General features: G+C 39.9%; 1 protein-coding gene across 1 annotated transcript in view; it reads right to left on the bottom strand.

Annotated features, from left to right (window-relative positions):
- CPT1B (carnitine palmitoyltransferase 1B) overlaps nucleotides 1-26,561 on the bottom strand; it is a 64,568-nt gene that overhangs the window by 27,369 nt on the left and 10,638 nt on the right. Inside the window, exons 5-14 of the mRNA XM_073579315.1 lie at nucleotides 24,652-24,753; nucleotides 23,625-23,762; nucleotides 22,815-22,892; nucleotides 18,721-18,828; nucleotides 18,447-18,531; nucleotides 17,876-18,071; nucleotides 6,061-6,246; nucleotides 3,732-3,837; nucleotides 1,172-1,288; nucleotides 145-309 (exon numbers count right to left, since the gene is read on the bottom strand). Of these exons, the coding sequence (XP_073435416.1) occupies nucleotides 145-309; nucleotides 1,172-1,288; nucleotides 3,732-3,837; nucleotides 6,061-6,246; nucleotides 17,876-18,071; nucleotides 18,447-18,531; nucleotides 18,721-18,828; nucleotides 22,815-22,892; nucleotides 23,625-23,762; nucleotides 24,652-24,753 (1,281 nt within the window). The remainder of the gene's footprint in view (nucleotides 1-144; nucleotides 310-1,171; nucleotides 1,289-3,731; nucleotides 3,838-6,060; nucleotides 6,247-17,875; nucleotides 18,072-18,446; nucleotides 18,532-18,720; nucleotides 18,829-22,814; nucleotides 22,893-23,624; nucleotides 23,763-24,651; nucleotides 24,754-26,561) is intronic.

The raw sequence follows: 26,561 nt of genomic DNA, 5'->3' as shown, positions 1-26,561 counted from the left end.
AGCTTTATTATTTTATGGGGGCAAAGAGAGGGGTGTGACAAGAAGTTGTCCAAGGAGTGGATAACTTCTTTAACTGTTCTAAACCTTAAAGAAGGCAAGAAAGATGTAAACAATTTTCATAGAAAAGTTTGGTGGTGGATTTACCCTATAGTGAGCCAGTTGGAGTGCAATCTGCAAAAAGGCATCAGGGCTGCTCCGGCATTTTTTGATGAGTCCTTTTCCAAAATCTGTGAAGCGCAGGCAGTAAAAATCCACATCATCTGCTAGCGCTTTAGCTGTGAAGTAGGACGAGTCAATGACATCTCGACACTAGAGAAGAGAAACAAGGTATTTTTCACATTTTTTTAAATATTTATCTGATACAAAAAGTTACATTTTACCCTTAAAGCCCTTTACATGCACTACAGAGATATCCTCATAACTGGATTAATGGAAAGCCACAGAATATTCAATCTCCTGTAGATATACATACTTCTGTAACCTTAGCAAAGCACCAAAATTAGCTAATGAGCAATAACCATTATAATAAATTGTTGAAGTTGAAATTGTAGAGAACACAAATATCACTGTTATCCATTATTTCTGCAAATATGCTAAATTTTACATTATGTAGCAATGCCAGGTAGGCTAAGGCTAAATCTTAGCTCTACAGGTGCCAATTAGTACACCTGACTAGCTCTACATATAACCAGGCTAGGTGTTCATATAAGTCAGTTAGCAGAGGGAAGCTGACCATATGGATGTGTCTTGCAGCTGAAGAAAGAGACAGGACAGAATTTCTCTCTGAGAAGAGTCTGCGCAGGTCGTGTGCAGAGAACCGCAAGTATCTGTGGTTGCTGTAGACAGTAGCTGTTTTATTTGACCGAGCTGGGGCTAGCTCAGCCTGTATGAGTAGCCAGGGTCTGTTCTGTTTAGTTAGTGCCTGGACAAGGTTAGGGATTTATGTTTATGAGTTTGTTTTGGTGCTGTGCAACCTGTGGAAAGCAATAAAAACTGCACATGTTTGGACCATTACTCCACTGCCTGTGTAAATACAAACCCCTAAAATAACAAAGAATTTAATCTGTTTACTAGTACATAATACGTAGTAAAACCTATTGACTCTAATAGGGATAAGGGGAAATTTCTTAATTTTACTCAAATTCACTAAAATGCTGTTTAAAATACTCACCATGGGTGGAATTTCCCAGTGTAGTCTGTAGGGTGGTGGCAGTGAAAGTCCAGGATCTCCACGACAGTTCCCATCCTCAGTGTATCCAAGTTCAAAACAATCTGTAGCCAGCATAAACTAGATACAGTAGAGAGAACATAAGATTCATAGATTAGTTGATACAAAATGGTAAGGAGTTTAATTAAATATGTAGAAGCACAACTTAATGCCGAAAGATGTAACCGAGTAGGATGGCTTCAGTTGTGTGCCACCAGTGGCCCTGCCGCACAACTTCTACAAAGGAGACATTAAGCGAATATCAGTAGCTGCACAGGACTATTAAAGCTCCCAAGCTACCAACCCTACCACCAGGGAATGGTGTGAACATGGCCCTTATCTTAAAGTATACAGTATAGTCTCTATGCAGCATTTGGTATTGCTTGTTCGCAAGACAATATTTTAGGTCCGACTACTATCCATCAAAAAAAAAAACTCACCCATTCAAGTCTATGGATGTGTAAAAAAAAAAAAATTGGTGACATACCAAACTGTAAATGGTCCTGTAAATTAATAAAGAGCTGCTGCTATAGCAAAATCCGGATTGTATACGGACAGCACACGGATGACAAGTGAGAAAAAAATCATCCCACTTTTCTGAATGAAACTCTAAATGATTTCTGTATACGCTAATGTAAGTAGGGGTAAGCGGGATCAGATATCATTGATAAAATATGCCTTTTATCACTTTAATGTCTGTATATGTCATTGCGAGGTATGGGCTACCCATATTTTAATGTTGAATATTAAAAGTTGTATTTTATCTATGACATCTGATCCTGCTTACCCCCACTGAGATCGACTGGATTTTTTTTTACCACAAATGGACTTTGCGTATCTAGTATACGCTAACGTGAACCTGCCCATAGAGTGACAGTTTTGGATGTGTGGATTGTGACTCTTGACCCGGTACCCCACAATAAAATGATATTGTGACTAGAAACGTGTTTCATCAGTTTGAGGCAAGAAGCCCTGTGGTTACAGTTTATCAATGAGGGAACGTTTTTACTAGTTGCACACAGTATGGAGGCATCGAGCCCTAGGATTGAGACATCTCTGCATTAGATGGATTTGCTCCAAACTAGCAGAAGACAACAGGAGCTCATCTGGTCTTTTGCCAAGTATTTATGTAGGTTTTTGCCATCTGTCACTATTCATTCAGACTATGTGCCATCTATAAGAAAGCCGAATTCATCATTTTGGATGCTGTAAGCCAATTAATTTGGCTATTATGTGACTCCATTTATTCTATATCTGGACACTGTGTGTCTGGCTGTAGTGTATATAAATACTGTATTATCATATGGAAACATTATCTTAAGGCTGTGTTGAATGGCCCAGCTTAGAGGAGAAATTCCTCCTTAATGCTGGTTTATATGAATGTTGAATGTACGGAAAATAATTCCTATGCACTAGTACATTGACTTACATAGGTAAGAATGCTGGTCGCGTGTTTTCTGTGGCTCACATGATCTATACACTGACAAAAACGCACTCCTCAGAATCCAGCCCCAAAGCCATGTTCACAAGGGATCACTGTCTGAGAGGTGAGTTACACTTTAGACTCTTACATCTATTATCACACAATGATGTCCAAATGTATTAAACCCATGCAATGTTTGGGTTGATGTACCCCTTTAAATACTAAATTGTTCACAAGATATGATACCAAAAAGAAATGAATGCACTGGTAACAAAAGGTACTTCACAGTTAAAAAGTAATTTTTATTGATACAACGGTATTAAAAAGGTATTAAAAGAAAGGTGCTAGGTCATTAAAAAAGGGACAGGATGCCCTGGGGTGCCACATAACACAAGCTATTTAACAATAGCAAAACCCAATACTGTGGAATATATAGTATAATGGATCCTGAAGAAAAATCCAAGGATATAAAATGCAAATATGTAAGCAATGCAATTAAATAGACAATGTAGTGATAACCTAAAGATTTGGCAAAGTAAGGCAGCAAACTGTAGGAAAAAAGCAAGTAGAAATGGCAGTCACAAGAAACTGAGCCTGTGCTAACATAGGCTGTGATGAAGATACATGCCGCGTATAGACAACAGGAGGTTCAATGTCCTGGGTACTGCAGTCTTCTATAAGGCTGCTGATAGCGTAAATATAAGCCGCACTACTGGAAAATCAGGTACACAAGGTGTAACAATGATTAGGCATATCATACCTGTGGTGTGCACGTGGATATCCTGGGCGTCCCTCTGCCCCGACACGCGTTTCGCACTGCTTATTCAGGAGGCGTGTCAGGGCAGGGGGCGTACCGGTTACGTGGCACCCCAGGGCACTCTGTCCCTTTTTTAATGAACTACCACCTTTTTTTTAATACCTTTTTAATATTTTTAGTACCTTTTGTTACCAGTGCATTAATTTCTTTTGGTTCTTGTGAACAATCTTACATCTATTAGTCAGGCCACGTTACTGCTTGAAAATCCATATATACCGGTAATATATTTTAATAAATAAAGTCTCTCTGTGTGGGTTCAAATCAAAGTAATTTTAACAAAGTACCTCCCACAAATGTCCAATGATTGGCGCGTCAGCCCAGGAATGCTCAGCGTTCAGACCCAGCCTCCCATTACTAAACACCACCAGACTGAAGGACTTATCAAACCACCTGAAATGAAAAGAATTATGGACAAAATATATGCATGCTCCTAACGGGGGTAATAGCATTGCCCATTTGTGTCTCATACTTTTATAACATAGAACTACATTTCACAAAAGACAAGATGCTGCCTGCATAAAACCAAGGTAGAAAATAAAAGTGAGCTTTGGACTATGAATTTTACTTGGCTTGTATCCCCAATAATTATCCACAATCTTACATTTTGCATTCTAGCCCATTTCTATGTTCTTCCTCTGTTCTTACTGCCATCAGACACTATATTTGGAGTCTTCCTTGGCCATTTCAGTATAGTTTATACAAAGAATAGTTCTGTCTGCAGTGCTAATCTTCCCATGAAAATGACAAACTACTATGTAACCTGATGAAACCCACCCATTATATGTCAAAAAGGTCCGTTGGGCACCAGTGACATCACTTACAAAGGACCTGTCAGTGGGTTGCATTACAAATGGAAGTCACAACGACAATATGAACACGGTCTTGGTGACAAATGTAGCTAAAAGCCATGTGCTAAGGCCCCGTTACACATAACGATGTCCCAGCGATCCCACCAACGATCCGACATGGATGGGATCGCTGGGACATCGTTAGGCTGATTGCTGGTGAGCTGTCACATAGACAGCCCCTCCAGCGATCAGGACCAGCGAGCAAGCTGGTTTCCAATGTAAACAGCGGGTATCTAAGTGCCGCGCGGCTCTTAGTTACCCGCTGTTTACCTTGGAAACCAGCGTCCAGAGTCGCTGATCACTGGTCTCTCACTGCCACACGCAGCGATGCGTGCTGGCCAGCGGGAAACCAACAATCGAAAAACGGCCCAGGACGTTTGAGCGCGATCAGTGATACCCGGCAGGGGGGCTAGATCGCTGTGGCGTCACAAAATCAGCGATCTCACTGGCGATATCGCTGTGTGTGACGGGGCCTTTACATTCAGATAGGAAGTAAAGCAAAGAGTACAGTATATACTCAATAACCAGCCGTAACATTAATATTGACAAAGTGAGAAAAATGTGCACCGAGATCTTCACCTTTAAGCCCGTATGAGGGCTTGTTTGGCAGGAAGAGTTGTACTTTTGAATAACACCATTTATTTTACCACATAGCGTACTGGAAAATGGTAGAAAAAACTGTGGAGAAATTGTAAAAAAAAAAAAAAAAAAAAAAGTGCAATTCCACAGTGTTTTTTTTATTTTTTTTTTATTTACCACGTTCAATATATTGTAAAACTAACCAAGCATTATGATTCACCAGGTCAGTACGAGTACACAGATACCAAACCATATATATATTTTTTTTATTATTTAAGTGGTGATAAAAATTCTCAAATTTGTCAAAAAAATATTTTCGCTCTTCTAGCCTTTTTCTGAGACCCATAACTTTCTCATTTTTCAGACTCTGCGGTTGGGTGAGGGCTTATTTTTTGAACCCTGAGCTGATGTTTTTACTGATACCATTTTGGGGTAGATACAATGATTTGATTGCCTTTAATAGCGTTTTATAGCAATGTTTGCTTAAAGCTGCACACTGGTTGCTATAGGCAACCAGAACAATCTTACTGTGAGGTAATTTTCATAAATAAGTGCCCAGATACTTCTGCAACAGCAGACTTTAAAGCTACTTATTAGGTTGCCCCACCTTACTGACTATATGATTGCAGCCCTTTAAGAACGACTCTTTGGGCGCTGTCACTTTAATTTTTTAAGACCCTTTGGGCAAAAACTGTGGTTTTGCATTCAACACCCAGACACCCATTTTCTCCTTTATTTCCATGGAGTCAAATTTGTGGGGCCAAAACTTGTGAAGGCCGGGGCTAGATTTTGAGTTGTAATGTTAGCAGTCTTTTTGGTGCTAAAGACAGTCAGTGCAAAATTTCACTCAAATCCGGTGAAAAATGTGAGTTTTTTATTCAACGGTCCACACACAGATTTTCTGCTTTATGTATATTTTTTACTCTGTCACATATGTTGGGCTCCTCATGGACAACCCCTTCAAAGAGGCCATCTACTAGATGCCATTGTAGCGTAACGTAGCGGATGCCATTGAAAGTCTACCTGCAACATAATTTTCGAGACCTTTGATAACCATTTATAATTGTAATGTTTCTCAGTAATATATCTTAATGGTTTTTGTATACAAGTATAAAGATCAATAAAGAAAACACTAAATGATTTAAGCAATACATGATCGTAAGTGTAATAATAAAAGTTTAGTGACCTGTTGTAGCAGTTTCCATGTAGCAGAGACTTTGCATATACGCTCAGGGAGTTCTTGTCGCTCTCCTGAAATCCTCCTTCTTCAGGATCCAGACTGACGAAGAAGACACCCCGCTCAATACTACTTAATGAAACGCGATTCACACCATGAGTGAAGAACTGAGCTCGAGCCCGAGCCCAAGGAACTCTAAAGATAAAAGAGTTTTGCTTTTACTAGATGGTATTCATGTACATTTTTTAACAAGATTCTTCACAGATAATACTTTTAAATAGTGATATTTTGCATTTTATAGAGACACTAATGGAAATTTACCATCTAAATACTATTTTACAATTTGTATGTAGATATGAGCTCCATAAACATAACCTTGTAACTTTCCTGAGATTCAACCAATTTAGGCTATGTTCCCACAATGAGTTTTTGGTGCGTTTTTTACACTGTGTATTTAAAGAAAAAATGCAAGTAAACGTTTTTACTTAACAGGTGCAGAAACATAGTAACATAGTTTTGAAGGCTGATGGAAGACCTTATGTCCATCTAGTTCAGCCTATTTTTAGTGCAGCTGTTCTGCATTGTTGATCCTGGGGAAGGCAAAAAACCCACAGAGAAGAAGCCAATTTTCTCCATAGGGAAAAAAAAATTAATCCCCTAAGCTGGGTCAACCATCTACCTATAATATTCTGTTGTTCGTAACCTTCTATACTGTTACTCACAAGAAAAGCATCCATTCCTTTCTTAAATTCATTCAGTGAGTTGGCCATCACCACTTCCTCAGAAAGAGAATTCCAGAGCCTCACTGCTCTTACCGTGAAGAACCCTCTTCTATGCTGGTGCAGAAATTGTCTTTCCTCCAAACGAAGAGAATGCCCCCTTGTTCTTGTCACAGTCCTTGGTACAAACAGTTCATTGGAGAGATCTCTGTATTGCCCTCTGATATACTTGTACATATATATTAGGTCTCCCCTAAGTCTTCTCTTTTCTAGAGTAAATAGACCTAATTTTGATAACCTTTCTGAGTATTGTAGTGAACCAACTCCATTTATCATTTTAGTAGCCCGCCTTTGAACCCCTTCAAGTTCAGTAATGTCTTTCTTGAGCACCGGCGTCCAAAATTGCACACAATACTCCAAGTGTGGTCTGACGAATGATTTGTACAGAGGGAGAATTATGTTTTCATCTCGTGTCCCCAGACCTCTTCTAATGCATCCCATGACCCTATTTGCTTTGGTGGCAGCTGCCTGACACTGGGCACTCCAATTTAGCTTCTTATTGACTAAGATGCCTAAGTCTTTTTCCATGTCTGATTTCCCCAGCAGTTTCCCATTTAGTAAGTAATTATAGCATCTGTTTCTCCTTCCCATGTGCATAACCTTACACTTATCTATGTTAAAACTCATTTGCCATTTTTCAGCCCAATTCTCCAATTTACTCAAATCTGTCAGTAGTTGCAAACTGTCCTCCTTTGTGTTAACTACCTTACATAGTTTTGCATCATCTGCAAATACTGATATTTTACTGTGTACGCCATCCACTAGATCATTAATAAATATATTAAATAGTAGGGGGCCCAATACAGAACCCTGTGGTACCCCACTAGTAACCCTGGCCCAATCTGAGTATGCACCATTAATTACCACTCTTTGTTTTCTATCACTAAGCCAGCTACCTACACATCTACACACATTTTCCCCTAGCCCAAGCTTTCTCATCTTACTTACCAATCTTTTATGTGAGACAGTGTCAAATGCTTTAGAGAAGTCGAGATAAATGACATCCAATGATTCTCCTTGGTCCATTTGAGAGCTTACATCCTCATAGAAGCTGATCAGGTTAGTTTGACAGGAGCGATCCTTCATAAATCCATGTTGATATGGAGTTAAACATTTATTAACATTGAGATATTCCATAATGGTATCCCTTAGAAACCCTTCAAAAATTTTACCTATAACAGATGTTAAGCTTACCGGCCTATAGTTTCCAGGTTCCCTTTTACACCCCTTTTTGAATATTGGTACCACATTTGCTTGCCGCCAATCAAAAGGAACAGACCCTGTTTCTATAGAGTCTTTAAATATAAGGAATAGAGGCCTGTCTATCACATTACTTAACTCCTTTAACCCCTTCCTGACATCAGACGTACTATCCCGTCCATGGGACCCGGGCCCCTATGCCCATGGACGGGATAGTACGTCTAGCGCGATCAGCGGCGCCCACGTGGTGAGCGCCGCTGATCGCGGCCGGGTGTCAGCTAATTATCACAGCTGACACCTGGCACTATGTGTCAGGGGCGGTCACGGACCGCCCCCGACACGTTAATCCCTTTGACACCGCGATCAAACATGATCGCGGTGTACCGGGAGTTAAAGGGAAGCATCGGCAGGGAGGGGGCTCCCTCCGTGCTTCCCTGAGCCCCCCACGGCAGCGCAATGTGCAGCGCTGCTGCGGGGGACTCCTTTCCTCCAGGCCCCCGGATCCAAGATGGCGACGGGGGCCTTCAGGGGCCTGGAGGAAGCTGGCTTCCTCAGTGCCTGCAAAGCGCAGGCATGAGGAAGCCTTGTGCACTGCCTGTGACAGATTGCTGATCTGTCACAGTGATCTGTGATGTGACAGATCAGCGATCTGTCACAGGACAGTGATGTCCCACCTGGGACTATGTAATAAAGTAAAAAAAAAAATTAAAAAAAAGTGTAAAAATAATTTTAAAAAAATCGCCAAATAAATTAGTAAAAAAAAAAAAAATATTCCCCAATAAATTCATTTTTTGAAAATAAAAAAAACACAAAACAATAAAAGTACACATATTAGGTATCGCCGCGTCCATAACGACCCGCCCTATAAAACTGTCCCATTAGTTAACCCCTTTAGCGAACCCCTTAAAAAATAAAAATAAAAAAACGAAGCAAAAAATAATGATTTATTATCATACCGCCAAACAAAAAGTGCAATAACTCGCGATCAAAAAGACGCATATAAATATCCATAGTACCGCTGAAAACGTCATCTTGTCCCGCAAAAAACGAGCTGCCACACAGCATCATCAGCAAAAAAATAAAAGTTATAGCTCGCAGAATAAAGCGATGCAAAAATAATTATTTTTTATATAAAATAGTTTTCATTGCATAAAATCGACAAAACATAAAAAAACGACCTAAATGAGGTATCGCTGTAACCGTACTGACCCAAAGAATAAAACCGCTTTATCAATTTTACCGCACGCGGAACGGTGTAAACGCACTCCCCCAAAAGAAATTCATGAAACGCTGGTTTTTGTTTATTCTGCGTCCCAAAAATCGGAATAAAAAGCGATCAAAAAATGTCACGTGCCCGAAAATGGTACCAATAAAAACGTCAACTCGTCCCGCAAAAAATAAGACCTCACATGACTCGGTGGGTCAAAATACGGAAAAATTATAGCTCTCAATATGTGGTGATGCAAAAACTATTTTTACAATAAAAAGCGTCTTTTAGCATGCGACAGCTGCCAAAAATAAAAACCGCCATAAATAGTAAATCAAACCCCCCGTTATCACCCCCTTAGTTAGGGAAAAATAATAAAATTAAAAAAATGTTTTTATTTCCATTTTTCGGTTAGGGCTAGGGTTAGGGTTAGGGCTAGGGTTAGGGTTAGGGCTAGGGTTAGGGCTAGGGCTAGGGATTGGGTTAGGGCTTGGGTTCGGGCTGAGATTAGGGTTAGGGGTGTGTTGGGGTTCGGGTTGGAGTTAGAATTGGGGGTTTCCACTGTTTGGGCACATCAGGGGCTCTCCAAATGCAAAATTGCGTCTGATCTCAATTCCAGCCAATTCTGAGTTGAAAAAGTCATATGGTGCTCCTTCCCTTCCAAGCTCTGCCATGCACCCAAACAGTGTTTTACCCCCACATGTAGGGTATCAGCCTACTCAGGACAAATTGCAAAACAATTTTTGGGGTCCAATTTCTCATGTTACCCTTAGGAAAATAAAAAATTGGGGGCAAAAATATCATTTTTGTGGAAAAAAATGATTTTTTTATTTTCACGTCCGAGCGTTATAAACTTCTGTGAAGCACTTGGGGGTTCAGTGCTCACCACACATCTAGATAAGTTCCGTGGGGGGGTCTAGTGTCCAAAATGGGGTCACCTGTTGGGAGTTTCAATAGTTTAGGTACATCAGGGGCTCTCCAAACGCACATGACACCCGCAGACCATTCCATCAAAGTCTGCATTCCAAAATGGCACTGCTTCCCTTCCGAGCCCCGACGTGTGTCCATACAGTAGTTTTCTCCCACATATGGGGTGTCAGCGTACTCAGGACAAATTGGACAACAACTTTTGCGGTCCAATTTCTCCTGTTACCCTTGGGAAAATGAAAAAATTGGGGACTAATTGATCATGTTTGTGGAAAAAATACGATTTTTTTATTTTCATGCCCGGGCATTATAAACTTCTGTGAAGCCCTTGGGGGTTCAAAGTGCTCACCACACATCTAGATAAGTTCCTTAGGGGTTCTCGTTTCCAAAATGGGGTCATTTGTGGGTGTTTCCACTGTTTAGGTACATTAGGGGCTCTCCAAAGGCAACATGACACCCGCAGACCATTCCATCAAAGTCTGCATTCCAAAACGTCACTACTTCCCTTCCGAGCCCTGACGTGTGTCCATACAGTAGTTTTCTCCCACATATGGGGTGTCAGCGTACTCAGGACAAATTGGACAACAACTTTTGGGGTTCAATTTCTCCTGTTACCCTTGGGAAAATAAAAAAATTGGGGACTAATTGATCATGTTTGTGGAAAAAATACAATTTTTTTATTTTCATGCCCTGGCATTATAAACTTCTGTGAAGCCCTTGGGGGTTCAAAGTGCTCACCTCACATCTAGATAAGTTCCTTAGGGGGTCTAGTTTTCAAAATGGGGTCATTTGTGGGGGGTTTCCACTGTCTAGGTACATTAGGGGCTCTCCAAAGGCAACATGACACCCGCAGACCATTCCATCAATGTCTGCATTCCAAAACGTCACTACTTCACTTCCGATCCCCGACGTGTTCCCATACAGTAGTTTTCTCCCACATATGGGGTATCAGCATACTCAGGACAAATTGGACAACAACTTTTGGGGTTCAATTTCTCCTGTTACCCTTGGGAAAATAAAAAAATGGTGACTAAAAGATCATGTTTGTGGAAAAAATACGAATTTTTTATTTTCACGCCCGGGCGTTATAAACTTCTGTGAAGCACTGGGGGGTTCAAAGTTCTCACCACACGTCTAGATAAGTTCCTTAGGGGGTCTAGTTTCCAAAATGGTGTCATTTGTGGGGGGTTTCCACTGTTTAGGTACATCAGGGGTTTTCCAATCGCGACATGATGTCCGATCTCAATTCCAGCCAAAAACGTCAAATGGCGCTGCTTCCCTTCCGAGCTCTGCCATGCGCCCAAATAGTGGTTTACCCCCACATGTGGGGTATCAGCATACTCAGGACAAATTGCACAATAACTTTTAGGGTCCTGTTACCCTTGGGAAAATAAAAATTGGGGTGAAAAGATCATTTTTGTGGAAAAAATATGATTTTTTAATTGTACCGCTGTACGTTATAAACTTCTGTAAAGCCCTTGTGGGTTCAAAGTTCTCACCACACATCTAGATAAGTTCCTTGGGGGGTCTAGTTTCCAAAATGGGGTCACTTGTAGGGGGTTTCCACTGTTTAGGTACATCAGGGACTCTCCAAACGTGACATGGTGTCCGATCTGAATTCCAGCCAATTTTGCATTGAAAAAGTCAAACGGCGCTCCTTCCATTCTGAGCTCTGCCATGCGCCGAAACAGTCGTTCCCCCCCACAAATTAGGTATCAGCGTACTCAGGACAAATTGCACAATAACTTTTGCAGTCCAATTTCTCCTGTTACCCTTGGTAAAATAAAAAAAATTGAACCTGAAGTATTTTTTTTGTGAAAAAAAGTTAGATGTTCATTTTTTTTTTAAATATTCAAAAAAATTCCTGTGACGCACCTAAAGGGTTAATAAACTTCTTGAATGTGGTTTTGAGCACCTTAAGGGGTGCAGTTTTTAGAATGGTGTCACTTTTGGGTATTTTCTATCCTATAGACCCCTCAAAGTGGCTTCAAATGTGATGTGGTCCTAAAAATAAAATGGTGTTGTAAAAATGAGAAATCGCTGGTCAACTTTTAACCCTTATAACTTCCTAACAAAAAAAAATTTTGGTTCCAAAATTGTGCTGATGTAAAGTAAACATGTGGGAAATGTTAGTTATCAAGTTTTTTGTGTGCCGTATCTCTGTGATTTAAGGGCATAAAAATTCAAAGTTGGAAAATTGCGAAATTTTCAAAATTTTTGCCAAATTTCTGTTTTTTTCACAAATAAACGCAAGTTATTTGAATGAAATTTTACCACTAACATGAAGTACAATATGTCACGAGAAAACAATGTCAGAATCACCGGGATCCATAGAAGCGTTCCAGAGTTATGACCTCATAAAGGTACAGTGGTCAGAATTGTAAAAATTGGCCCGGTCATGAACGTGCAAACCACCCTTGGGGGTGAAGGGGTTAATACCCGAGGGTGAATGCCATCGGGGCCTGGTGATTTGTCAATTTTAATCTTACTAAGGCGGTTCTGCACTTCTTCCTGGGTTAGGCAGGTAATACTTAATGGGGCGTTTACATTATCACTCTGCATTTCCCCTGGCAAATCCTTTTCCTGTGTGAACACTGTTGAGAAAAAAGTATTTAAAACATTTGCTTTTCCCACATCGCTCTCTATGATTTCACCTTCATTGTTCTTTAAAGGGCCGACACCATCAATTTTAATCTTTTTACTATTTATATAATTAAGGAATAGTTTGGGGTTTGTTTTACTTTCCTTAGCAATGAGTCTCTCAGTTTCCACTTTTGCTAAATGTATTTGTTTTTTACACATTTTATTTTTTTCTCTATAACTTTTTAATGCTTCTTCACTGCCTTCTTGTTTTAGCTTCTTAAATGCCTTGTTCTTGTTATTTATTGCCCTTTTTACATCCTTATTTAGCCACATTGGTGTTCTCCTGTTCCTAGCCCTTTTATTTCTGTACGGTATGGCTAGCTCGCAGTGGGTGTGTAAAACTGATGTAAATATTTCCCGTTTATTTTCTGTGCTCCTATTTTTGAGGACATTGTCCCAATCAATTCGGTGAAGGTCCTCTCTAAGCTGATCAAACTTTGCTTTCCTGAAATTCAGCGTTTTTGTAACCCCCTTCCAGGACACCTTACTGAAGGACAAGTGGAATTGTATTATATTGTGGTCACTGTTCCCTAGGTGCCCATCGACTCGTACTTCTGTTATTCTATCTGGCCTGTTGCTTAAAATTAAGTCCAGAAGGGCTGCAACATCAAAAACTCATCAAAAATTCAGTGTGGGAACATAGACTTACACAATTCTATAAACTTCAGGACTGAGAAACCTACAGCCATCCTTGATCGCTCAACTTCTATTATCTGAATAATAAAAAACAGCTCTTTTACTGCCTCATAGGTGCACAGGAGTTGCTAAAAGCAGTAACAAACCATTAGAATGGTCTAATACAAACTTATCAGTTGTAGAAAAGAAATAATTAATAAAAAAGATACAAAAGATATGTGGCATCATACAAAATATTCCAATTTTCAAAATGAAAGCAAGCATATGATTCTGGCAATGCCACACAATTCTCAGTAATGTCCACATTGCATTGGCCACTGTTACTGAGGTCGTCCACTTAAAAAAAAAGTAGTTTTTGGTGTGTTTAAAATATAAATCTATACAACCGAACATACTTAAGAAAGGTGTCCTGATCTGAAAGTATCAGCAATGGTATCATCTGCTCCACTATAGGAAAAAGCTTTCAGTGTTGGCATATAACAGTGATTTGTCTACAGTGGACTAGTCAATTGGCTCATTTCAATAGCTATAAAGTATATCAGTAAGTTGTATATATGTACCATAAATTTTCATTGCAACAATGTTCATCAGGAACCATTTATGTAGTAGGCAGGGGAAGGTACATGATCACATGTTCATTAATCTACCACAGTCATCAATGTGTTACACTAATAGGAACCCCAGTATGGCACAACAAGCACATAAAAAAAAGAAATGGAAATTCAGCAACAAAATTAATAAAATCATACTCTTAAATGTAAAACCATACTTTTTTGTTACCTTATACATACGGTCCACAAGAGGAAATTTATATCAGTAGTAAACAGGTATAACACCCACAATACCAAAGCATTCATATATCCAAATATCTTGTATTACACATATGTACATTTTATATCTGAGGGGACTGGCCAAGGACTGGATTGAGAAGATAGAGCATCATAATTCAATACCAAATGCCAAACTACAGGTAAATTTAAAACAAGTTCTTTAAGCATCACTCCAGTGTTTTTTGTGTTTTTTCTTGAACCAGGATTGGTGCCTTAAATGTAATTCCCATGATCTCCAACGAAAAGTGCCCTGCCGGCAGCTCCAGTGTTTCATGAAGTGGCGTGGAGGTCACTTTCCAATAAAAGTCTATGAGAACCTCGTTCTGGCTCTCATAGATTTGCATTGAGTGCTTGTGATGTAGCTTTTGACTCCTGGCCAGTCAGAAACTGTGCTCACAATATGGCGCTCTGGGACCGGAAAAACAGAGATGACGCCGGAGGATGAGTATATGACTGGGGACAGGGGACTTACATGTAAAGAGCCACTCCAATGCTGAAAAACAAACAAATGCTGGAATGGTGCTTTAACCAAGGTATATTGAACACCATGGGCCTGGCACTACCTTGACACATGTTTTGCATGTCTGCTTCCTCAGAGGGTCTTTATATTTTAAACATATTGTTCATCCCTTTTTCCTTCTATTCTCATGATGTTAACCTTGATAAGAATACTGAACCTGTGATACAGCTGAACCTCTGGGATTCACCCAAAACACAATTTAGGAGTCTTTGAAATAGTCTTCTCACTTTTTCAGGTACACATATACTATAAAACTTCTGCATTCATAATAGAATCAATGAATTATAGGATTGGAAGGGACCTCAAGGGTCATTGTGTCCAAACCTCTAAACAATGCAGGATTCACTAAATCATCTCAGACAGATGTATGTTCAGCCTCTGTTTAAAGACTTCCATTGAAGGAGAAGTCACCACCTCTAGGGACAGCCTGTTCCACTCATTGGTCACCCTGGCTGTCAAAAAAGTTTTTTCTAATATCTAATCTGCATCTTCTCCCATTCAGTTTCATTCCATTGCTTCTCGTGTTTCTATGTGCAAATGAGAATAATGATGATCCCTCTACACTGTGACATCCCTTCAGATATTTGTAGACAGCTATTAAGTCTCCTCTTAGCCTTATTTTTTGCAACTAAACATTCCCAGATCCTTTAACCGTTCCTCATAGGACATACTTTGCAGTCCAATCACCATCATGATACTTTTCTTTGAACTTGCTCCAGTTTTTCAATGTCTTTTTTTAAAATGTGGTGCACAGAACTACAGTATTCCAGATTAGGCCTGACTAGAGTAAAGATGAATAATGAATAATTACTTCACGTGATCTATACTATATGCTTCTCTTAATACATCCTAGAACTGTGTTTACAATTTTTGCTGCTGCATCACATTGTTGACTCATGAGCAGTCTGTGATCTATCAGTATACCAATCTCTTCCACGCATTCTGTTAGTTCTATTTCTCCCATTCTATGGATGTAATTTTTGTTTTTCTTGCCCAGATGTAGAATCTGTGGGACCCGCAGAAGCGCTTGGATAGGCACAAACGGCTGTTGTCCTCCTTCACTTCCCCGCGCCCCCTGCACGTTAAAGGATTGTCCCACCACATGAAATAAAGGACATTAACCTTTTTTAAGAAGCAATGGTGAGTGCTGTTTCTTTTTTCAATATTGAATGCAATTGTCAGTGCTAGCATTTGCCGCATGGCTAATGGAGGAAGAGGAGTTCATATGAGAAGGAGAGTTGGAGGAGTTATCAGCGACTGGTGCTTGGTTTGTATGTGTGGTAATTCCCTATCCTTCCCTTTTTTAGTTTATTCCCCTACCTCCATGCCCTGGTGCATTACTCTGTTATATGTGAGTGAATATTTTGTATGCCTGGAGTTTTCTGTTAAACCTTGTTTGTGTTGCCTTGTTTGTCGGGTTGGTGCACAGTAGTGCCACTCTTTCCTGGGTGGGAAAAGAGAACAGATGGAGGGCTAACTCATGAGATAAGGCAAGGCTGGAGACCCCAGCATCTTCACCTTCAAAAGTATCCTGGGGAGTAGGGCGAGCTAGGGCACCCCCTAGTGTTAGGGACAGGGAAGGAGCCCCTGGCCCCAGGTCACCGGACAGCTGTGTCATGACACTAACTCATTCAGTACCCTAGGATGTTATTCATCTGGACTAGAAGATTTAAATTCATTTAAATTAACTAAGTATTCCCTTACCATCTCTCTGTTTATGGATAGAGTGTATTCTTCTATTACTTCGATGGCACCGTGAAGATCAGTTGATGTTACATTTGCTTTCTTAGAGAACACAGATGCAAAATAGGAATTTTAAAGTTCGGACTTCTCAACATCATTTTTGACAACTTAACCCTTTTCATCCTGTAAAAATCATATAGCGTATTTTACTTCTCCTTTGCTTTTGACATACCCCCACAATCCTTTTTTGCTACTTTTGGTCTCCCTTTCAAGCCTTACTTCATTACTGGTATTAGCTTTTCTAACTCTTGCCCTGCATTCCCTGCAAACAGCATTATATTCTTCTTTAGATATGCCCCCATCTTCCTTTCCATTTGATATATATTTCTTTTTTCCCTTTTTAACAAGTGATTAAGTTCTGTGTTCATCCACCCTGGTCTCTTTAAATTCTTCCAATTCTTCTTTCTTTTCAGGATTGTTACCGATTGTGTGGTGAGAATTTCATTTAGTAAAATCTCCCATCCTTCTTGGCATTTCTGTTCTTTAGAACATCCAGCCATTGGACCTATCCTACCCCCTTTCTGAGTCCATTAAAATCTGGCTTTCTGAAGTTCAACCTTAAAGTCTGAGTCATCGCTGGTCTTCCTCCTCTTGTAATCCAAAATTCAAGGATAGCATGATCGCTGCCTCCTAAATTCCCAGCCACCTTTACTTCATCAACCATTTTCTCCCTGTTAGTAAGAATTAGATCCAAGATTCCAGATCCTCCAGTTCTCTCTTCTACCTTTTGAAAGATAAAGTTGTCAGCAAGAGAAGACAAGAATTTTCTGGACCCAGTACTTTTGCCTGAGATTCCCAAGAAATATCTGGATAGTTAAAATCTTCCATGATCACTATGTCATACTTTTTGAGAACAGAGACATCTGATATAAAAAGAGGTCATCCATGCCTTCAGTTTGTCCATGTGGCCTATAAGAAACAGCTATAATAATGCCCTTCCTGTTCTTTTCTCCTTGAATTCTTATCCAAACTGTTTCTACCAGTTTCTGAAGCTTGGATCTCTGTGGAGATATACGTTTTCCTAACATACAATGCAACACCTTCTCCCTTCCTGTTAATCCTTTTCCTAAATATGCTGTAGCCTTCAAGATTTGTATTCCAAGCATGTGTATCATCCCATGATGTTTCAGTGATGCCTATGACATCACATAATAATAGTCACAAGACAGTAGACACATCTCAAGTGTGCATTGCTTCTACAATTTCTGGATGGCAATGTAAAACTGAAACTGGACTTGTGGTCACCTGTTCAACATAAAAACAAATACCTGAATGCTGATTTCAGATTTTCCAGAAAAACAGCACAATATTTCCTTCCCTTCTACTGTCATGTGCTCACCGGTCCCCTGCTGTGAGTGCAGCCAGCTTCTCCTCACCCGGTTGCGGTGGACTTGGGTCATCAAGAATGCGCTGAATTTGTGTCTGCAACTGCCTTGGACTAAGAAGTGTTCTGTCATCATACAGACATAGTCGGTAGTAACGACCTTTGTGATACACACATACATGGCGACTCTCAACCAGGTGCTGGAGGTGGTCTGTGGACAAGCACAGAGAAGAGAGATTGAGGGATTTTTATTTTATTTTAACATAACTATTGCCCAATATTTGCCTTTAACTGACCATTTTGTGTGGGAATTTACAAACATTTTAAAAATTTGAATTGGAAAAATTAATGGATATCAGATTTTTTTTTCTACTTGACAGCTGTAGAAATATCAGTTTATGATAAGGGATAGACAGTGACCTTTGCCAAGATTTATTAATACTGCAATATCGCGTTACTACAATGGCATCTAATAACAGTGAATGTGGTGGTGATGAAATCCATATATCAATGTCCTAAAATCCAAATACATGGGCTGGAAAATTGGATGACTTGTGTCTTTGTGCTGTCCTAGGTTTGTACCTACCAGTCTCCATCCCTGGAATCCTTGTAGTGTTAAACATCCTCTCCATCTGATATGAGCACATGGGGACTATGCCAAGAGCCATGACCTGGTGACAATAGTAAGTTAGAGTTATTAACTAGATTACATTCCAGGGTTGAGGTAAAAGGTATCTTCATCTTCTGTGTTTGGAAACCCTCCATGGCCATCTCACCGTCCCACCCTTGTAATGGCTTTAGTCTACTTTCATGAACAGAAGATAACAGATTGTCGAAAGCATCATTTTGGCTTCACTTACTGGTGGTATGAGGCCCCGTTCCAGCTTTCTACGGTACATTAGCATGGCATGTATGGCATTACCAGCTCGTGCCGCTTGGTTTGTGGTTGGACTCACAGTTAAGAAATCCTATTTCATAGAGACAAATAAATATATATGTAAAAAAATTAATACAAAATAGCTTGACAAATATGTGAAGGCTATACGTAGATGTACACGCGGCTGCTTATTTTTATATATCATTTATATGGAACATTTTCAAAAGTCTACTAAGAGCAGATAGTAGGTTGCCAGTTCAAGTGAGCCAACTAGGAAAAATTTGCTTAATAACAGTTTGGTCTTCAAGATGAGTTCTTAAATTTTTCATTTACACTGTACATCGCAACCGCTGGCCAGCAACACGTTTGCTGATCGACGGTCATTTAATAGCCTGTTTAAACAGGCCGACCAAGCTTCAGGATTGCACTGAACAATCAGTAATAGATCACTCTACGTGCGCATTGTTTTTGGCAGCACAGATCCTGTTTACACAAAATGATCCACTGTCAAAAAAAGAAGATCTTTGTAAACACCAGAAGATAATTTCGCCTGACGAACGAGTGTTTTGCTCACTCATCATGTGATCGGCTGCCAGCTTAGGCCTGTTTCACACTTGCTTTTTTTTGCAGCGCGTTTTTCCCGCAAAAAAACGCATTGAAAAACGCATACAAAAGCATACAACTGCTGCGTTTTTTTCAAGCATTTTTATGAGCATGCATGAAAAAAACGCAGCGTTTTTATGCGATTGTATGCGTTTTTAGTGCGTTTTTACCGCGTTTGCGTTTTTTTCCAACATTAGGTGGCCCCTCAAACTAACCCAAACCATGACTTTACTAACCCTAACCCTGACCCTAACCCTAACCCTAACCCTTAACCAAACCATACTTAACCCTAACCCTGACCCTAACCCTTAACCAAACCATACTTAACCCTAACCCAAACCCTAACTAACCTTAACCCTAACCCTGACCCTAACCCTAACCCTAACCCTGACCCTGACCCTAACCCTTAACCAAACCATACTTAACCTTAACCCTAACCCTGACCCTAACCCTAACCCTAACCCTTAACCAAACCATACTTAACCCTAACCCTGACCCTAACCCTAACCCTTAACCAAACCATACTTAACCCTAACCCTAACCCTGACCCTGACCCTAACCCTAACCCTAACCCTGACCCTAACCCTTAACCAAACCATACTTAACCCTAACCCTGACCCTAACCCTAACCCTAACCCTGACCCTAACCCTTAACCAAACCATACTTAACCCTAACCCTGACCCTAACCCTAACCCTAACCCTGACCCTAACCCTAACCCTAAACCCCCTTAACTAACCCTAACTTTACCCAAACCCCTAAATTCCATTGTCTAAACTAATGGTAAAAAAAAAAAACGCATGTGCAAAAAAACGCATACATAAGCCTGCCAATGCGCACATATGCTCACCATAGACTTATAATGGGTGTCTTGCTGTAAAAAAACGCATTGCGCGCGCATGCGTTTTTTTGAGGCAAATCGGACGCACAAAAAATGCAACAAGTTGCATTTTGTGCGCCCGAGCGCATACCGCAAAAAAACGCATGCGCGGTAAAACGCGTACAAACGCATGTGTATGCGCACATAAGCGCATCCCATGCAAAGTATAGGAAAAAAACCGCATGCGCTATTTAGCGCTAAATTACCGCGAAAAAAAACTCAAATGTGAAACCAGCCTTAGACTGCAAGATTATCGCAGAATGGTAATAACACTCGTTCACAATAACTGTGCTGTAAATGCACCTTAAGTACCGTGTGCAGGCAACCGTCATATTAATTAAAAATTAAAATTATCAAAATCATACCAATGACATCCAGCAAATTCTGTTTATAGTCATTTGGCGCCCTATGTACCTTAACGTTAAAATGCAAAGTGCAATGACAGGTTCATCAAGGGACAAGCAGTCAGACAGAACATGATGCTGCCCAGATGTTTGGCTTTTAAAAACAAATTAATGGGGTTAAATATTAATACAATTGGACTCTGACAGTTTTATATATACTATCAATTGCTTTTAGGGTTGACCTAAAGGCCAGTAAGAAATGTACCAGCTTGACATACTGGGTTACTGGGATAGATGCATGCCTGTTATCAAAGCATCTTGTACGGGTACCCCCATGCCTTATGCTTTACCTGATTCATTTACAATGCAATTGTAAACTTTTATTGGTTTCCTTGATTCTATGAGTACAGTCACTGACTTGTCATCACGTTCTGCAATCTAGCAGAAACTGTTGTTAGCTATTGGTTAAAGAAAATCTGTCACCAGGTTTTTGATATGTAATCCGAGAGCAGCATAATGAAGGGCCAGAGACCCTGATTCCATCGATGTGTAACTTACTGTGCTGCTTGATGTAGTTTTTATAAATTAACATTTTATTTGCTGCAGATCTACCAGTTTTATAAATGCTGAGCTCTGTATATCCCCACCAACACAACTGATTGACAACTTTGTGCATACACTGTTAAGTGGCAGAAAGTGGCTACACAGTGGTGGGGGCAGAGTTACACAGAGCAAGAGGACTACACAGAGCATGACATCTAGTCATAAAGTGATAATCTCCTGCTGATAAAACCTTGATTTTATTGAAACTACAACTTGCAGCCCTGTAAAGTTAGCCACACACATTAGATAGCTGCCTGCTAAACGATGCTTCAGAGGATAGTTCGGCCAACAGCCATCTTAGCCAACTCTCCCATACACATGTGGCTCTATGAGAAAGTCGTTGACCGATACGATGGCTGGTAACTTTTCTCTAGGAGAACAATGTGATTGGTAGCCCAAAATCAGACATGCTCGATCAACATCAAGCCTGACTATCAATTGGCTGACGCTCCCATACACATTAGACCGTCAGGCGAACCAGTTGATATAGGCATGTTCAGCCAACATTAGTCTAATGTGAATTGGGGTCTTAAGTGGCATCGCTGAAATCAGAGTCACTGCCCCTTATTCATGTTGCTCTTAGATTACATACTAAAAACCTACTGACAGATTTCTTTAAAGTGCAAGTCAAGTGAGCCAGAACTGAAATAACCTGCACTGACTCCTATTATCTTGTACAGATAGACAATGCCAATGTGCTCGAATCTCCTTATGCAGATATCTATAATAATACATTTTATTTCTAGAGTGCCGACATATTCCGTAGCACTTTACATTTCGGAGGGGATTTGTACAGACAATAGACATTACAGCATGGAATGAGGGCCCTGCTCGCAAGCTTACAATCTATGAGGAAAAAAAAGGGAGACACGAAAGGTGGGTGGTAACAGTTGCCCTGATTGTATGGACCAGCCATAATGTTAAGTCTGTATCAGTACAGACACAGAGGGCTAATGGATGCATAAAGCATGTGGGAAAATTATGCGGGGAACCTGGTTATGGTAAAACTTTTGGCTGTGCCACACAGCGATAGATTAGGTTAATATGTTGAGGCCAGTCTGAATAAATGCATTTTCAGGGCACGCTTAAAATTGTGGGGATTGGGGACTAATCGTATTGACCTGGGAAGTGCATGCCAAAGAATTGGCGCAGCACGTGTAAAGTCTTGGAGACGGGAGTGGGAGGTTCTGATTATTGAGGATGCTAACCTCAGGTCATCAGCAGAACGGAGGGCGCAGGTAGGGTGGTATACTGAAACAAGGGAGGAGATGTAGGGTGGTGCTGAGCCATGGAGTGCTTTGTGGGTGAGGGTAATAAGTTTATACTGAATTCTGGAGTGGATGGGTAGCCAGTGTAATGACTGGCACAAGGTAGAGGCATCGGTGTAACGATTGGTGAGGAATATGATCCTGGCTGCAGCATTCAAGACAGATTGGAGAGGGGAGAGTTTGGTAAGAGGGAGCCCTCAGGTACTTTGTCTACCTTGAGAGGCCCCTGATGGATTAGATGGGGTACCAAGCTGAAATTAAAGTCATCTCATGCAGGAAAAAATTCATGGTTGTGTTTGTGGTATGAAATTTTCTGCCTGCATTTAAGTTGCCCAAGGACAGGCCTTGCCTGTCGCCCTGATCACCCTGTAGTGTCTCACCATTGCATAATAGTTGCTGTTCACCATTATTGGTCCTCGGCCACGAAGGTAAATATACTCTTCCCACCAGTCACTGACCTGCAGAAAGTAAGAAATGCACAGTATTACTAGTGATATAATGCACATAGATATTTTTATATTTGTACAATATGTATAATACATTAGAAATAGATTCACGCTGTCAGCAAACCAAACAAATACTATATTAATTCAAGTTTTTAAAGCAAAACAAAATAAATTTGGCCAAAGATGTTGACATAAACCATATAAGCTACATATGTTTATTACAGAATATGCATTTCTAGTTGACAAGACAGATGACATCTGGGATATATACATTTTCCAAATGTCTTGAAAGTGAAGCTAATGTAAGGATTCAATTTAAAGTGAGACATCCATCATGATGCTGATATAGAAATAAATGGAAAATACAGTAGATGTAACTGTACAACACTCATGTCACATACTTTTTTATTTTTACAGTTTATCTATTTTGCAGTATTTTTTCATAAATAATTGCCATCACCAAGAACATGCAGCCAAGCTGGATTTGGTTCTTTGCCTTGGTGAGTGCCAAATAATTCCTCCCTTACCTAGTTCACTATAACGCAAAGCTTATTTGGATGGAATTAGTCTGGAGTAGGCAACTACTTTAAAATCTATTACTAAAATAAAAAAAGAGGACATATCTTAATAAGACAAACTTGAAACATTTCAAATCCCACAAGGTACACAGATGTATACGTCATCATTTCATTTCTGAAACTAATGTAGGTGAATAATACTAAATAGAACATGTCCTGCACCTACATAATTTGTTGCCCACCAAGACTTGAGATGCAGATATTTCTGAAGCTTGCGTCCTAAGTCTTTTTGGAATTCTTCTGACAGTTCCTTCATGCGATTGAACTTTTCTTCATTGAGTAATGGCTGCACTGACTCGAGGTACTGCAACGAGATCAAGAGATGGTGTTATATACACACATACACAAAAATGTTAGTGCCCTAGAAACTTGTGATGCTAATTACAGGACACTCCTTAGCTGAACATGTCCCTATGGTCAAATTATTTCTTACCATAAAGTGATATTCAGTCAACTTAAATTGAAAATTACTTTTGTCAATTTCAAGTTAATTCAGTGATCATTGTGGATTTTTCTTACTTTAACAGAAGGGTACCAACAATTTTGTACATTTGTATATACAGTACACATAGACATCTATATGGGCATGTAGGTCATAGAAAGTTGAATAAATTATACCTTAATATCTTTGATCAGATGCTTTATTCCAGAGAAATCCATGTTTTTCTTAATATGTAAACGAGCTGTTAAGATCTAAGGGCTGAACATAGATCTCCCTGAGAATCTGGCTCCAGAGATTATTATACATGAAAGGTGGAGTTACCAGTGCGAGACACGTAGATCACGAGAGCAGACGGTCAGTCAATACATGTCTCACACTGGCAATGCCCACTTTAATTTAAAATAAGCTCTGGAGGCAGATTCTCAGGGAGATCTGTGTCCGGCCCATAGATCTTAACAGCTCATATACATATTAAGACAAGTGTGGGTTTCTCTGGAATAAAACACTGAATCGCAGGTATCAAGGTATCATTTTATTCAACTTTCTATGACCTGCATGCCCGAACGGAGGACCAATTCTACTGACAGATATCCTTTAATACATTTTGGCTTACCTACATCACTAAACACATATGCATTCATACCTCTAAAAATCTAATTTTCTGGAGCACACAAAATCATGGCAATAGAGTTCTTCCTCCACATTAAAACTGTAGACAAGTTAGATAAAGTAACATGCACGGCTTCCATACCCGGTCTATAGTTTCTTCTAGACGTGGTACAGGCAACCTTGGGAGAGACATCTGGAAACTGTAAAGCATTGGTTGTCGTCTAGCCATGATCTTCATGCAACCCTACAATAGACACATTTCAAGCAAGAACAAAAAATGTCTTGTTAGGAAAATATTATTAAATGGGTTTTCCAAGTACATAAAAACTTATTTAACTTATTTATTATCTAAAATTCTGTTTAGTCATCATAAGCATAAGTGAAGCCCCCTATTTCCTCATGGCTGATGCAGACAGAAGGGGGTTGGTTTAGCTAATGAACTGAATCAGATAGCCAGAATATTTCAGGTAGATCATAAAAACAGAGAGAGGGAGGAAGCTCTCTGCCTGTGTCGGAATGAATGTGGAAGTAGTCCTTTCTTCATAGAGGCACCAACAACAAAAAAAATCAGAAAGACAGCACAGCTTTTATAAATGAACTATATTAGTAAATTTTAATAATTTACATATGCAAACTAACCAGGTCCTTGGACAGACTATTCCGTCCACATAGGACGAGTTGTAGTTTTGCATTACATCATTCATTTTACCATTCAATATACTAAAAGAGGGAAAAAATGTTGGGAAAAACATGCAATTTTGCCATTCTTTTTTTTTATTTTTACAGGATAAATTTTGTGGAAAGTTATTTTGAATCATGACTCTCCAGGTCAGTATGATTATTGCAATCCCAAACTTTTTTTTATTTAATTGGAAAAACAATTTCAGAAATGTGTAAAAAAAAAAAATGTTTTTCATGTTGTCATATTTTAAGACCCATAACATTTTTGTTTATCCATCGATTGAGCTGGGTGAGGGCTTATTTTTTTGCCTGAGGGGCTGACTGTTTTATTGATACCATTTTTGGCTACATACAGTTGTGGCCAAAAGTATTGACACCCCTGCAATTCTGTCAGATAATACTCAGTTTCTTCCTGAAAATGATTGCAAACACAAATTCTTTGGTATTATTATCTTCATTTAATTTTTCTTAAATGAAAAAACACAAAAGAGAATGAAGCAAAAAGCAAAACATTGATCATTTCACACAAAACTCCAAAAATGGGCCAGACAAAAGTATTGGCACCCTCAGCCTAATACTTGGTTGAACAACCTTTAGCCAAAATAACTGCGACCAACCACTTCCGGTAACCATCCATGAGTTTCTTACAATGCTCTGCTGGAATTTTAGACCATTCTTCTTTGGCAAACTGCTCCAGGTCCCTGATATTTGAAGGGTGCCTTCTCCAAACTGCCATTTTTAGATCTCTCCACAGGTGTTCTATGGGATTCAGGTCTGGACTCATTGCTGGCCACCTTAGAAGTCTCCAGTGCTTTCTCTCAAACCATTTTCTAGTGCTTTTTGAAGTGTGTTTTGGGTCATTGTCCTGCTGGAAGACCCATGACCTCTGAGGGAGACCCAGCTTTCTCACACTGGGCCCTACATTATGCTGCAAAATTTGTTGGTAGTCTTCAGACTTCATAATGCCATGCACACGGTCAAGCAGTCCAGTGCCAGAGGCAGCAAAGCAACCCCAAAACATCAGGGAACCTCCGCCATGTTTGACTGTAGGGACCGTGTTCTTTTCTTTGAATGCCTCTTTTTTTCTCCTGTAAACTCTATGTTGATGCCTTTGCCCAAAAAGCTCTACTTTTGTCTCATCTGACCAGAGAACATTCTTCCAAAACGTTTTAGGCTTTTTCAGGTAAGTTTTGGCAAACTCCAGCCTGGCTTTTTTATGTCTCGGGGTAAGAAGTGGGGTCTTCCTGGGTCTCCTACCATACAGTCCCTTTTCATTCAGACGCCGACGGATAGTATGGGTTGACACTGTTGTACCCTCGGACTGCAGGGCAGCTTGAACTTGTTTGGATGTTAGTCGAGGTTCTTTATCCA

The sequence above is a fragment of the Dendrobates tinctorius genome, unplaced genomic scaffold (assembly GCF_039654945.1).
Source record: "Dendrobates tinctorius isolate UK_male_01 unplaced genomic scaffold, ASM3965494v1 ptg000062l, whole genome shotgun sequence".
NCBI classification, from domain to species: Eukaryota; Metazoa; Chordata; class Amphibia; order Anura; family Dendrobatidae; genus Dendrobates; species Dendrobates tinctorius.
This window is presented reverse-complemented; position numbering and strand designations above follow the sequence as displayed.